The sequence below is a fragment of the Typopeltis vanoorti genome, chromosome 2, assembly GCF_054136105.1.
Source record: "Typopeltis vanoorti isolate ZY-2024b chromosome 2, IOZ_Tvanoo_1.0, whole genome shotgun sequence".
Taxonomy (NCBI): domain Eukaryota; kingdom Metazoa; phylum Arthropoda; class Arachnida; order Uropygi; family Thelyphonidae; genus Typopeltis; species Typopeltis vanoorti.
The window spans coordinates 110,562,081-110,576,826 of record NC_143550.1 but is presented as its reverse complement, the minus strand read 5'-3'; the positions used below and the strand labels follow the sequence as shown (position 1 = coordinate 110,576,826).

The following is a 14,746-nucleotide window of genomic DNA, read 5'->3' as shown; positions in this document are numbered from 1 at the left end:
TTCAACAGGACTCCATTACTTATTTTTTCACGGTATTAACAACACCACAAACACTTTTATCAACAAGGATGTTTTATTAACGCTAATATTTCGCCGATTTTCAAATCAGCATCATCAGAGCACAACACACATGTAAACGCGACAGTGAGTGAAACAATATAATTGCAGAAAGACAAAAGATCTAAAGTCCTATTTTTGGCGCCCTCTAACGGAAGGAAAAAAGCAGCAGCAGTTATCCAGGAGTTTTTCTTAGGATAACCGTCTCCCAAATTTTTGGCAAATTAATGCAACCATATTTGTTAAGGTTGGGAGAATTCTTCAAAGCCATTGCTGACTCAAAAAATAGTCTTTCAGATCTATAACGAAAAAAAAAAAAAAAAAAAAAAAAAAAAAAAAAAAAAAAAAAAAAAAAAAAAGCAGCAGCAGTTATCCAGGAGTTTTTCTTAGGATAACCATCTCCCAAATTTTTGGCAAATTAATGCAATCATATTTGTTAAGGTTGGGAGAATTCTTCAAAGCCATTGCTGACTCAAAAAATAGTCTTTCAGATCTATAACGACTCCTAAATAGCACATTCGTTTTTCTCCATCTAATCCTGTGTGAAGGAGTGTCCGTGGAGTGTCCGTGAAGCGTGGTCTGCCAGTCCCGACTTGCCATAGTAATAGTAGCGAATGTATCTTTCATGTTCTTCCAGGCGGATGTTCACTGATCTTCCTGTTTGCCCATAATAGGCCAAGTCACAGTCACATGGAACTTCATACACTCCTGGGTGTGCTAAAGGGTGAAGTTTATCCTTTGGTGAGCGGATCAGAGTTGCCAGCTTGACATGAGGCTTGAAGGTGGTGCGAAGGCCATGTTTCACCAATACTTTGGCTATCTTTTCCGATGTACCTCTGATATAGGGAATAGAAATGGTCATGTTGTATTCTTGTGTATTAGGGGAGGGCAGAATAATGGGCCTATATAGTATTTTTTCTATTTTGTAGGGATTGTAGCCGTTGGCTAAGAACGTATGGCGCAGGTACTGGAGTTCAGTGGTCAGAGCTGTATCGTTAGAACAAATGGCTCTGGCTCTGTGTGTCAGTGTTTTTAAAATGCCGTACTGTTGGACTGGATGATGATGTGATTGTTTATGTAGGTATCTTCCTGTGTGTGTAGGCTTCCTGTAAATAGAAAAAGATAGTGATCCATCTGAAAGGCGGGTGACTAATGTGTCAAGAAATGGTAAACAGTTATTTGATTCTTTTTCTACTGTGAAGTGAATTTTGGGATGTTGGCTGTTTAGGTAGGTGACAAAAGCATCCAAAGTGTCTTGTCCATGGGGCCAGATGGCAAACACATCATCTACATAGCGCAACCACACTAGTGGCTTGTATGTAGCTGTGGTAAGTACTTTGTTTTCAAAGTGTTCCATGTAAAAATTTTGCTAACGGGGGGGAGAGGGGGGGGAACCCATAGCGGTACCATTCTACAAACAGATTAATGGTACCGCTATGGGTTCCCCCCTCTCCCCCCCGTTAGCAAAATTTTTACATGGAACACTTTGAAAACAAAGTACTTACCACAGCTACATACAAGCCACTAGTGTGGTTGCGCTATGTAGATGATGTGTTTGCCATCTGGCCCCATGGACAAGACACTTTGGATGCTTTTGTCACCTACCTAAACAGCCAACATCCCAAAATTCACTTCACAGTAGAAAAAGAATCAAATAACTGTTTACCATTTCTTGACACATTAGTCACCCGCCTTTCAGATGGATCACTATCTTTTTCTATTTACAGGAAGCCTACACACACAGGAAGATACCTACATAAACAATCACATCATCATCCAGTCCAACAGTACGGCATTTTAAAAACACTGACACACAGAGCCAGAGCCATTTGTTCTAACGATACAGCTCTGACCACTGAACTCCAGTACCTGCGCCATACGTTCTTAGCCAACGGCTACAATCCCTACAAAATAGAAAAAATACTATATAGGCCCATTATTCTGCCCTCCCCTAATACACAAGAATACAACATGACCATTTCTATTCCCTATATCAGAGGTACATCGGAAAAGATAGCCAAAGTATTGGTGAAACATGGCCTTCGCACCACCTTCAAGCCTCATGTCAAGCTGGCAACTCTGATCCGCTCACCAAAGGATAAACTTCACCCTTTAGCACACCCAGGAGTGTATGAAGTTCCATGTGACTGTGACTTGGCCTATTATGGGCAAACAGGAAGATCAGTGAACATCCGCCTGGAAGAACATGAAAGATACATTCGCTACTATTACTATGGCAAGTCGGGACTGGCAGACCACGCTTCACGGACACTCCACGGACACTCCTTCACACAGGATTAGATGGAGAAAAACGAATGTGCTATTTAGGAGTCGTTATAGATCTGAAAGACTATTTTTTGAGTCAGCAATGGCTTTGAAGAATTCTCCCAACCTTAACAAATATGGTTGCATTAATTTGCCAAAAATTTGGGAGACGGTTATCCTAAGAAAAACTCCTGGATAACTGCTGCTGCTGCTTTTTTTTTTTTTTTTTTTTTTTTTTTTTTTTTTTTTTCGTTAGAGGGCGCCAAAAATAGGACTTTAGATCTTTTGTCTTTCTGCAATTATATTGTTTCACTCACTGTCGCGTTCACATGTGTGTTGTGCTCTGATGATGCTGATTTGAAAATCGGCGAAATATTAGCGTTAATAAAACATCCTTGTTGATAAAAGTGTTTGTGGTGTTGTTAATACCGTGAAAAAATAAGTAATGAATAACCAGCAACGCCTAAGCTTATCTGTTAGATTTCAACAGGACTCAATCTTTGATGAAATAAGGTTTTTTTCCTCCTTTTTTTTTTTTTTTTTTTTTTTTTTACCACCAGAGGTCAACCCAGGAGTTTTAATGGTTGACTAAATTAATGTAACTTCATGTAGCTTGTTTCTTTGTATATATGTATATACTCCAGATGATGACCTTAATGTGAAGGTTGAAATGTCGAGTGATTATTTTGGTTTATATTAACATGGTAGTTGTTTCCATCATTTTTAATAATACCCTACAATAAACTTGCATTAAGTTTTGCAAAGACAGAGATCAAAAAGAAAATAGAGCTTTGACAAGGACTACATATATTTTCATTAGTAAGCTTTATTACTCACAGAGGCAGCAGATAGTAGAGATAAAGTTTCCATTATGGTAAGATCAGAACACTTCTTCTGAGTGTTTATAGCACACACATCTATTAGAAAGTTTAAGAAATTTGATTATGGATAAAATTGGAGATTCTACTTCCAGGAAGTTGAAGAGCTCAGGATGATTATGCCTTTTCAGAGTTCATATGTTAAGAAATAATATTCTGAACAGTTATTTAAAAAATCAGATATGCAAACTGACATTGTTATTAATTTATTTCATAATATTTCATGAACAGTATCTGGCAACAGAGATTAATATATAATTACACTGAGTTAAAAACAGAATATAAGATGCATGTTACAAGTAAGTGTTGCTGCTGGGAATGCTGTAGTTATCTGGAATTACAACCAAAGCAACTAAAGTTTTGAGGTCAGTGTATTATGTCTATTAATGAAGTGTGTGTGTGTGTGTGCATGCGTGCATGCATGAGTTCATTCAATGGCTGGCTGGTATGCCATAAAAACAACACAATTTGTAGGATGTAAAACTTGAGTTTCCTCCATATGAGACTAATTAACTCACCTTCAGTTGAAAGTCCTTAAAGATTCTTTAAGGATATAAGGTCAGAACAAGTCAGAATAAGGTCAGCAAATAAGGATATAAATTATAAAATTTATATCCTTATTTGCATCCCTCTCATTTATCTACTATTTATTCCTTTGCTAAGAAAATTCATCCTGTTGAGGATTAACAGATGAGTCCAGGAATGTTGAAAATATAATCAACTATATGATTAATCCAGAAATTTTAACAGGGATACAGTTATTTTTAAATTCCCCCCAAAAAAAAGATCATGCTTCAAACCCTCTCACTTCTAATAATATTCCACCAGCTAATCAAGATTAGTTTTCTCTTCTTGGAATCTTATATCCTGGTATAAACCTGTCGCATCATAACTTCTGCCTCTAAAAAGCATAGTGTTCTTTTTCATTCTAAACAATAATGCTCTTCTGCTCAACTCCTAACACTATATAAACTCTGAATCTGCCTGCCTTTTGAGTACTGTTCTCATATTTTGGGTGATAAACCAAAAACCTTTCTTAGAACGTTTTTGACTGTATCCAGAAGAAAGCTATTTGCTTAATAGATGACTTACTTTGCCACTGATGCTCTGTTTCTGCACTATGTCTTTTCTATAGCATGCCCATGAAATGCTGTTCCACTAACTGGCCATCTCCGCTTTCCTCCAATCATGTACAAATGTGGACAGCTGCTATTTAACATTCATGCCCAGTTCAGCTACAACTTCTCATCCTCTTCCTTCATTCCATATACCTCAGTTCTTTGATGTAGTAAAAGGTTGTATTCATTCCCCAATGAATACAACCTTTCAGCTCTTCAAGAAATGCATTAACAGATTCCTTTCTTTCTCTAATCACTTACTCTCACAAATAGCACTATTGATTTATAGGTCTTGAGACCTCTTGTGAGTGGTGTTGATAAAAAAAATTTGATAAAGTAAGAATTTTAAGAATATATTTCAATTTGTAGCAACTGTGATGGAACAGTTTCATGTGATCTCATTTTATTCCATGGCTAGCAGATAGAGCATGATCAGACTTTATTTAGCAAATGGAAAAACCTGATGTTCCTCCAAATTTTTGCAGACATACCAATCTGCCTGAAATAACTTAAATTACAGAATGAGGGGATTTGATAAGCATCAGGAAGTGACAGCAGATGACTTTGTTGTTGTCTTTTAGGATGATCACTTCTACTACATCAAAAAAATATAGCTGATTTTCTCAATAAGATAAAAGATCTTCATTTTTAAATTGAAGAGGTGATGACAACTAATGATGTCACTCTCTACAAAAACTCCCTAAATGAGAACTAATTCTATTGTAGCAAGGATTTTTTCTAGATTTCCATATTTGATTGCTCTATCCATGATTTTAATATTGCAGCCAGTTACAGTTTTTTGAAATTATCTGCTCAGGAATATTATTTCCAATTAAAATCCCATAAAGCTCAATGAAACTATTCTACAAACTTAGATCTATCACTACTACCTTTATCCTTTATCTTAATTCGATATTCTTAAACACATGCGCGTGTGCGCGCGCGCACACACACACACACACACACACACACACACACACACACACACACACACACACACACACACACACACAGCAGATGTGACTAGCTGCCTGAACCAGCAAAGAAGATATTGCTATAAACAATGGGTCAATGATACTTATTTATGTTTTCTCACTATGTGAATTTGAGGACATCTTTATGTTAGAACATGGTGTTATTGAGAACTAGTCTGTGTCCTGAACAAAAATCCAGCAGGTCCTTACCATTATTATTGGCATTGCTTGTTCCAAATTTTCCCAAAACATTTTTGTATATCTAGTAAACAATTCCTACTCTGCTGTTTAGAACACCAACAGGGACCAAATTTTCTTTATATTAACTACCTTCTCTAATGATTCAAAAATTTTCTCCATTTTCTTTCTTTAGAACCTTCTGTGAGACCAGAGGCACTAATAAGCCTCCATGTCCAATTACCTATTTTTAATGTTTGCACACATGACTTCTCAAAACTTCCTATCATATGAGAAGATTATCTTTATGTTTAGCATTGAATACTATAGCTTCTCCTTCCTTTCCTTGATCATTACCACTTGAATATAACATCTTTTAGTTATTTAGAAGAATCGTCCCTGTATTTGTCTTCTTTGTTTTGGTAATACCAATTATGTTGATATGATACTTCTCTAATTCTTCTGCTAGTACCATTTATGATAATTTTTATCTTGATGGTAGTTATCTATTTTGCTAAAGTCAAGTTTGTTTAACTGCTAACTGCAACATTGCCACTTCTAGGCATGATATTTCATCTTGTTGTACCATCAGTCTTTCGGTTTCAGCTAATACAGAAATCAATTTGATTGACTAAACTTCAAATTGCCAGCCCATTCTCATTTGATATTCAGATAGATAGCTAACAAGAATACCACAAGAAGGTGTCTAGTTGATATTGGGCCAGAAGCTTGGGTTGTTCTCTGCATTCCTTAAAAGGATATGTAGTCCCCTCGCATTATCTAGCATTGATCTTTAAGTGCATTAAAGGCATTTTAATTAACATGTTTACAAGTTCCATACAACTATTAAAACTGGTACATATTTTGTGTATAAACTTTCATTCTAAGATTCTGCATTTTCTATAGTTTTAGCTTTTAATTAAAATTTATCCTTTTGACAATTGATTTTTGAGATTTGCCATTGAAGCTAATGGAACAAGTAATGGAAATTGCTTCCGTGACTTGTATTTGCCATACAAGTCATGGAAGCAATTTCCATAACTTGTATTTAGTGTAATATATAATTCTCACATTACTAAAAGCTTATATATAAGAATTACCTCTAAGTGAAGAAAATGACCATCATTAAATGCATTCAAGCTTGAATATGTATTTTAAAACTTAAATATGTTAACAATAATTTTATATGATTTTAGAAAAAAATTGTGTTATATTTAGCAATGCTTACCTGTCAGAAAGAGCGTAATTCCTAGTGCCAGGAAATCAGGATAGTCAGAAATACCTGGAAGTTTCATAGGCATCACTTTTGTAAGGTGATTTTCAATTGTACCACCTGTAAGTGAATCTAAATATCCACTATAGCCTCTAGCAACAGAAGCTGTACCTAAAATTCAGATAATTTAAAATTAGAAGTCAGCAATTTATAAAAAAAAACATAAAATTCATAAAAAAAAACATCATGAATATCTGCACTGAATTTTGACATATTGTTAAGATAAATAATAAATTTAAACTGTTAAGGGTGCTAAGATAAGAAAGTCTAATAAAGTTACTTTGAATTATCATATGTAACTAAGCATAGATGTACACATACTGGCCACCGAATTAGAAACTTTTATGCAGATATATGTAAATGTCATTTATGCAGTGTGTATGCAAAATACTTGGCCATGTGTTTCACCAGGTGTTCTAGGCAACTATTTAAAAATGCTGCTGGTGAGTAATCGTCAATAGTGTTGATCACAATGGTAAAAAAATAAAGAATCTTTTGGAGTCTGATAAAGGGCTTATTGTGGGTGCCTGTCTAGCAGGAGACATGATTTTGAAAACAGCAGAGCTGCTAACTGATTTATCAAAAGGTGAGCTATCCTATGTGCTTAATCAGTGAAAAAATAATCCACACTGCTTGACTAAGAGGCATAATTGTGGTCTTAAGACAGTTTGTCAGGAACAAGATCATTATCGTCCGAGAAGGCTTGTGTAGACAAAACTTCCTGTATACAACAATTGACCAAACATTTAATGAAGGCTGTTCCAACCCATATCTCTCTGAACTATGCACAAGAAATTGAAGAGGATAGGTATTGGAAATCGCATGCCTATACAGAAATCACTGATTTCTGAGAAGTTTCTAATTCTGTGGCCAGTATGTATAGGATGAAGCATTCATTCATAATCATGCAAATTGAATATAAATGAAACAAAAGAATGAAATTAAACAATTCTGGAAGCTAATGAAAAAGCTTAGAAAGAGAAAAAGTACTTTAAGAGGAAAAGAGATAATAAACAATTAAAAAAAAACATTTAATTTGTTTGAAGTAATTACTCCAATAAAAATTGGTTTATGGTTTATTAACACAAGAACAGCAAAGGTCAAAGTGCCATAGCAAAGGTTATTACAGCAATACATAAATAGTCAAAAACAAGCTAGTAACAATATGCATGTACAAAAACTGAGCCAAGCAATGCAGTATCTATATTAAAATTACAGCATAGGTTACGGCAATACACAAATAGTCAAAGAGAAATTAGTAAATAATGTGTGCGTACAAAAATTAAGTTAAGTAATGCAGTATCTACATATAAACAAAGTTATAGCCAAATGTGTTTGTACAAATTAATTCTTTGTATAAGGTTAAAAACATCATACAACATGAGTCTGATAACATCTTCCTGAGTGCATATGGCTTGGATACACACGCAAAAATTTCATTCCTCTCTTGTGTAAAATGCTGGCATTCCACCAGAATGACAAATAGTAAGCCACACATTGCATTTTTCACACATGGGAGGGTCATCAGCCCTCAGTAAATAAGAATGTGTAAGATGACTATGACCTATGCAGAGCCTACCAAGAACAACTTCCTCTCTTCTCTTTCTATGTTGATTAGAATGCCAATGCATAATTTCAGACTTGATATCATATAATTTGTTTGTCAATGCTTTCCTGCCATGACTGTTTGTTAGCTTTGATCTTATAAGTTGTCTGTAGTCTATGTATGGACTGCAGCTGCTAGATCAGCTCATACTTCTCCACATACTGTTTGACGGCACATGGAGAAAGTATGAGCTGATCTAGCAGCTATGTCTGCAGTCTCACTGCTAGGAATCCAGCACAACCAAACATTAAAATTAAAAGTTTTTGTTTTGTACATCAGGTGTAACACCTCATACAGCACTGGATATGGATCATACATAGGAGAGGAGATAGCCTGTAAAGGGCTCAATGAATCTGTATAAATTACACACTTTTGGTAGCAGTTTTCTTTTATATGCACAAGTGCAAGCTGAATGGCATGCAACTCCACTGTATAATTACTGCAATCAGGTGGGATCTGGTTGGAGATAGAAATGTCAGGAAAGCAGCAGCACAGCCAACACAGGTATTAGTTCTTTAGCCATTAATGTAGATGGGCAAGAAATCAGATAGCATTGCTCTGTGTGCATTAAATAACTGCAGGTAGACAGATGGAGTGTGAGACTTCTGTAGTTGACAAAGTGTGTATAAGACAGATCGATAAAGACAAAGCAATGAAGATTGATCAGCATCCCATTCAGTAGAGGAAAGAGTGCAAGGAATGTAAGTTTTTCTGTCAAAGATGAAGCCTAAGTACTTGGCTTCTGTTGCTACTGGAATAATAGTTCATCCGATTCTTAATTCAGAATCTGAGTGAAGAGTGTGTTTTTGAAAGAAGTGTATACAGACACTTTTTTCTGCCAAAAACCTAAACTCATTACTAAGAGCTGATAGAGAAACATAATCAATTACTTGCTGAAGGTTGTCTTTCAATTACCCTCATCATGGTATGAGAGTGACAGTAAATTGTGAAGTCATCAACATACAGAGCATTGTCTACAGTAAGAGGAAGCTGTTCAGTGATTGAGTTAACTTTAACAGGAAAAAGTTTCACACTTAAGACAGAAGCTTGCGTAGCACCTGTTCTTGTTGATATGGCCGAGATAGCGTATTTCCCACTCTGATATCAGAGCTTCACCATATCCTTAACACTTACAACCTGCCAAAAATATTAAAACCCTGTAACTGCAACATCCCCTCCCCCCTCTCTCTTCAGAGCAGTGTTTACTCAAGATCTATCACCATTCCATATATCCAGGCCACATCCAAAAAAACTGACAAAAATCTTAAGGAAATACAACCTTACAACCACATGCAGATCACATAAGAAATTGACATCTCTTATCTGCTCCACCACAGACCAACCACATTCTCTAGACTTACCAGGAGTATACCAGGTCCCTTGCAGTGGCAAACTGTCCCACTATGACCAAACAGGTGGGACAGCCAATATCAGAAATCTGAATACAAGGACTACATCCAGTTTCACCAATACAGCCACTTGGGACTTGCTGACCACACTTTGGACACCAACCACAGGATACACTGGAAGAAGGCCACACTATTACACCTCAGCAAACACAAACATGGAAGGCTATTCCTTAAATCTGCCTCAGCCATGAAAAACTTTCCAAACCTCAAGAAATTTGGATGCATGAGACTGCCCGAAATTTGGGAAGCATAATGTTCTAAGATTGTCATCCCAATGACCAAGAATACCTAATTTAGCCCACTGGGGGGAGGGGGATACAATTTATATTTTAGTATGTGTTATTTCTTGAAAAATTAATAGTTATGAGTAACCAACATATAATCCTATCTAGAAGAATTACATTTATACTAATATCATATATCTTTTGTTTCTTACTTCTGTTACTGAACACTATATCTACAGTATCAGTACTTAGTAGGGACTTTGTTAGGGATGTTTGAGGATGAAGAATTCGTATTCAAGAGTTTTTAGTTTGGCACCAGAGCTCTCCACCCAAGCAATGACTGCATTTGGGAGTGGAACACCAGGGCTACCCAGGATTGCTATACAAGCAAAACAGCAAGACTTGGAATCCCAATCCTCGACCAATGGAATGAGAGACTTACTGCAAACCATTGATCCTTTCAGGCAAGACCACTAGCTGATTGATCCTGGCCAGGCCATCCAGGACTGCCTGTCTTGCCAAAGCAGAGGACAAAGTAGTGCAAAACTATCAGGATCACCCCCCCCACTTCTGGATATCCACAGGTCACACTGCATGGCAAACACAGTGGTAGGGTATTTGGTTCCCAGTGAAGATGTCTGGAAGAAAGGATAGTAAAAAAGACTCAGGAGAAGCAGAGCAAAGAATACGGGAAGAGAAGTAAAGAAAAATAAAGAAAAAGAGGAAGAATGGAAAGGGCCATGGGAAGTCCCCTCTACCACAAACAGATGCCCACAGCAAGGAAGAGTGACTGGAAATCGTGCAGACGACTCACATCCCCAATATACCACTTTGTGATATCTGTCAGTCAGCCATCCTCTTATCCACGTTAATATTCTATAATCCAAATCCATATTCTCCAATTTATGCAACAGCCTACCATGCTGTATTCTGTCAAAAGTTCTTAGCAAAATCCAAAAGTATCATAGTGTATCCATTCCCCTTGTCCAGTTAAGTGGTAACATTGTTATAGAATGTGAGCAAGTTGCTAAAACATGACCTTCCCTTATAAATCCCCTGTTGCTCATTGCAAAGTAGAGATTCACTGTCAACCCATTTCTAAATACGAGCCCTGACCATTTTTCCAAAATCTTCACCATCACTCCTGAGATACTAATTGGTCAATAGTTGGATATATCGGTTTTTGCACCACTCTTGTTGAATGGGATTACCATGCATTCTTTCCATTCCTGCAGAATCTTCCCTGTTCTGAGACTGATATTAAACAGCCTGGTCAAAGGAATAACCAGTTTGGCTGAACACTCGTTTAGCACATGTGCTGATATCCCATCAGTCCCAGTTGCTGAATTCTCATTCAGTTTGTGCAACAGCTCTAATACCTCATCCTCATACACCTGAGTTTCTTCATCGAGTGAAGAGGTAACATTGAGCTCAATGTCATGTACACCAGGTTCATAGCTTTTCACAAAATAGGCACTCATTTGTTGAACAACCTCTTCTGCATCCGTAACCCTCAACGCCATCTGCATTTAGAAAAATTATTCTTTCATGTTCATTCTTTCTTTTACTTGCAGCATATCAATAGAATTCTTGTGGGTTGTCTTTAGCACACAGAGCCAGTTTCTTTCATACTCAGACTTTGCTTTCCGTAAAACATCTGTGACTATTCTAACCTGCCTCTTATAATTTTCATAATGCACATCATCCTTATGTACACAGTATTCCTTCCACATCATCCTTTTCTTGCGAATCTCTTGCTTAATAAGATTAAGCATCCATTTGACTCCTACCCTATTTATTCTTCGAACTCTTGGGACACATTCTGATATCACATCATTTAAGTATTGTTTAAATGCTTCCCCTGCACTGTTAATATTCTTCCCATCCATCAATTTGTAGTTCAGCATGTAACCTTTTCTGAATGGAGCATTCATAAACTTAGTCACTTCCCAAGTGAGTACCACATGATCACTGTCACCAACCGCAGGCAGAATAGTTACATCTTTAACTGAAATGCCCTCTGTTCAAATATAATCTGTACAACTATTATGAAATCTAACACTCTTTGACCTCGAGTTCCTTCTGTCACATGCTGCTTGAGGAAGTTGTCCCACAACAGCTCAATAAATGCATTTGCATTCTTCTCATGAGATTCTACTATTACCCAAACAATATTTGGATAATTAAAGTCTCCCATTATGATTCCTCTTTTTGAACTCCTTTTGGTGATGCATTTCTTCATCACTAGTAACCGATCCACCAGTTCTATAACAACAAGAAGCTGTGACCTGAATCTCACCAAGGGCATGGATGTTTGTGATATGGTAGACAGCTGGTAATCTTTTCACCCTAAATGCATAAACTTACACTTTGCCACATTAAACTGACATCCATTCTCCTTTGCCCATACTGCCAATCTATCTAAACCATACTGACCATTTTAACACGGAGCTTCCTATGGAGTTTTAATCAGGGGATATGTGGGAGCTTTTGATTTCATGTGGCTCTCACCCATGAAAGGCTTCTATAAACCTATAGCTCATTTGTACTGTGGGTGGGCTAAGGATTTTTTTTTTGTAGTTTATTTTAATTTTATGCTTTTTTTTTTTTTTTTTTTTTTTACACAATCTGGAAAAGATTGGGCTGCAGGTCTGAATCCCACCAAGGGTATGAATGTTTGTCATTGTCTTATTAACCATTTACCATATGTACTGCTGTAACTCGTGTCTGTCTCGGCATGGGTTACAGCAGTACATATGGTAAAAGACATAACCTTTTTTTTTTTTGCACCATAAAAATAAAAAAAATAAAATAAATAAAAACCTTAAAGTAATTCTTCTTTCTTTATGAAATAAAATTTTCTTTTACCACTTTGTGAATGTTGTGCATTAGCTGTGAGAAGAACTAGCCATGTTTCACTATTCAAAAATGAGTGAAGTTAGTACATATGCAGAGTCACTCTTAGCTGAATAAATGCTGCCAGTCATCACATAGAGATAACTATGAGATTAATGTAAAAATGCTTCAAGAAAAATTAAATTCCAGTCCAGTACAAATAAACTAAAAACAGGCCTATTAAAAACATACATACTAACCTAAAAATACTTTGCTATCAAGAAATGCAGTAAACAATAAATATTTAATCAGAAGTGCCATAGAGTAAATAAAGGTGATCTTTTATAAATGAATTTTTGACTGTACTTGTAAATTATTGCATTATTTTCCAAATTAACATTGAATACTGAATAACTGGTTTCAGTGCTCCAAAATAAATGACAGAACTTTGTGGACATGAAGAGTATCTGTTTTTATCCCATATCAAGTAACTTGACTTTTTAAAACCTGACTGCTGCTTATGGTTGGATGGTTAATCCTATCTGCATTGTCTGCTAAAACTGTATTTTGCATTTCTTCTTCTGGCCAATTTGCCTGTTTCATAGAAAACCAATTTCCAGGAGCTCTGCCACCTCTGTATGAGACTAGCAACAATTTCCCATGAAAAACCCAATAAAGGTTCTTCACATCCTAGATAGGATTTGAACCCAGGTCTTTCTAACCCAAGGGCATCATCAAACCAACTGAGTCATGGATGCTTTGTGTGTGTGCACGTGTGCATGCATGCACACACACACAATCAAACCTATCAAATCTATACACAAGGAGTTGCAAAATCTATAGCACAACATTGTTGTGTATGTACATAAGTAGTTAAGAAGAAAGGAGCCTGTTAATGTTTTTGAACAGTTGGAGATTGTAGTTTGTAGATTATACTTGGAGAAAACCATGAAGATGGTATTCTTCTCTACCTCTCTGAAAAAGTTTAAAGAGGTAGAGAGATTGGAAGAGGACAAGAATCTGGTTTGCCAAGTCTAAAGGCAGAACTGTTTATGGGTATTGACCAGCAGCTGTTGCTGCTTTTATAGGCTTAAAAGGAAAGTGGAAGAATAATGTTAGTTTGGCAAAACAGCACACACGAAAATACTTCAGAAAAGGCAAAAACAGAATTTCTATCAAAAATGATGACTGGAATGAGTCTGTAGGGAGGAATCATCTATTAATCAGACTGTCCTCTTCTGAACAGTAGAAAGCAATTTTAGGGAGTTTTTGGTAAAGTAATCCAGATGTGAGAACAGTAGTCTAAAGATGGGCAATTTGGGATTTATATTGTGTTGGCAAGTGAACAAGTAGGAAGTAATGTCTTGAGCAGAGAAGGCCACAGGAATGGGATGCGTTTGTGACAGGAAAGGCTAGATGTACTAGTCAGTCAAAGAAGGAAACTCTTAACTTGCCTAAATATTTGAATATTATTACAGGTAATGTATTATTACAAATGAAACAAGATTGTTTTTTTCCAGGAAACAGGACCCTTTTGGTAGCATTGAAGTTCATAAGATCACAACCTTATGAACTTCAATTTATTATGCTTTAGCCAATAAATGAAAACAAAGCATTTATTGTGTATACTCTAGCTACATTCCAAAGAATGCATCTGATGAGTTAATGTAGAAAGATAGAGGAAGAGAGCAGGAAAAAAAAAAAATACCTTAGAATTTTTGTAAACAAATGTATAGCACATTCCAGTTAATTCAAAGTTCAAGAGACTCAAAAAAAGTATTTGATGTGAATCAACTATGAATTACATAAATGTTCATATCTATGTAAAATCGACTCATGATTCCTCATCTTGTCAAAAAACAGACTGCAAAACTATGGAAACTGACTTATATGTGAAAGTGTTATATACTTTCACACAAACTAATGTTTA

At 36.2% G+C, this 14,746-nt stretch overlaps 1 protein-coding gene across 1 annotated transcript in view; it reads right to left on the bottom strand.

The window, feature by feature from the left end:
* Positions 1-14,746, bottom strand: part of LOC150109335 (high affinity cationic amino acid transporter 1-like) — a 123,351-nt gene that overhangs the window by 79,521 nt on the left and 29,084 nt on the right. Inside the window, exon 5 of the mRNA XM_090402136.1 lies at positions 6,698-6,853. Within this exon, the coding sequence (XP_090258262.1) occupies positions 6,698-6,853 (156 nt within the window). The remainder of the gene's footprint in view (positions 1-6,697; positions 6,854-14,746) is intronic.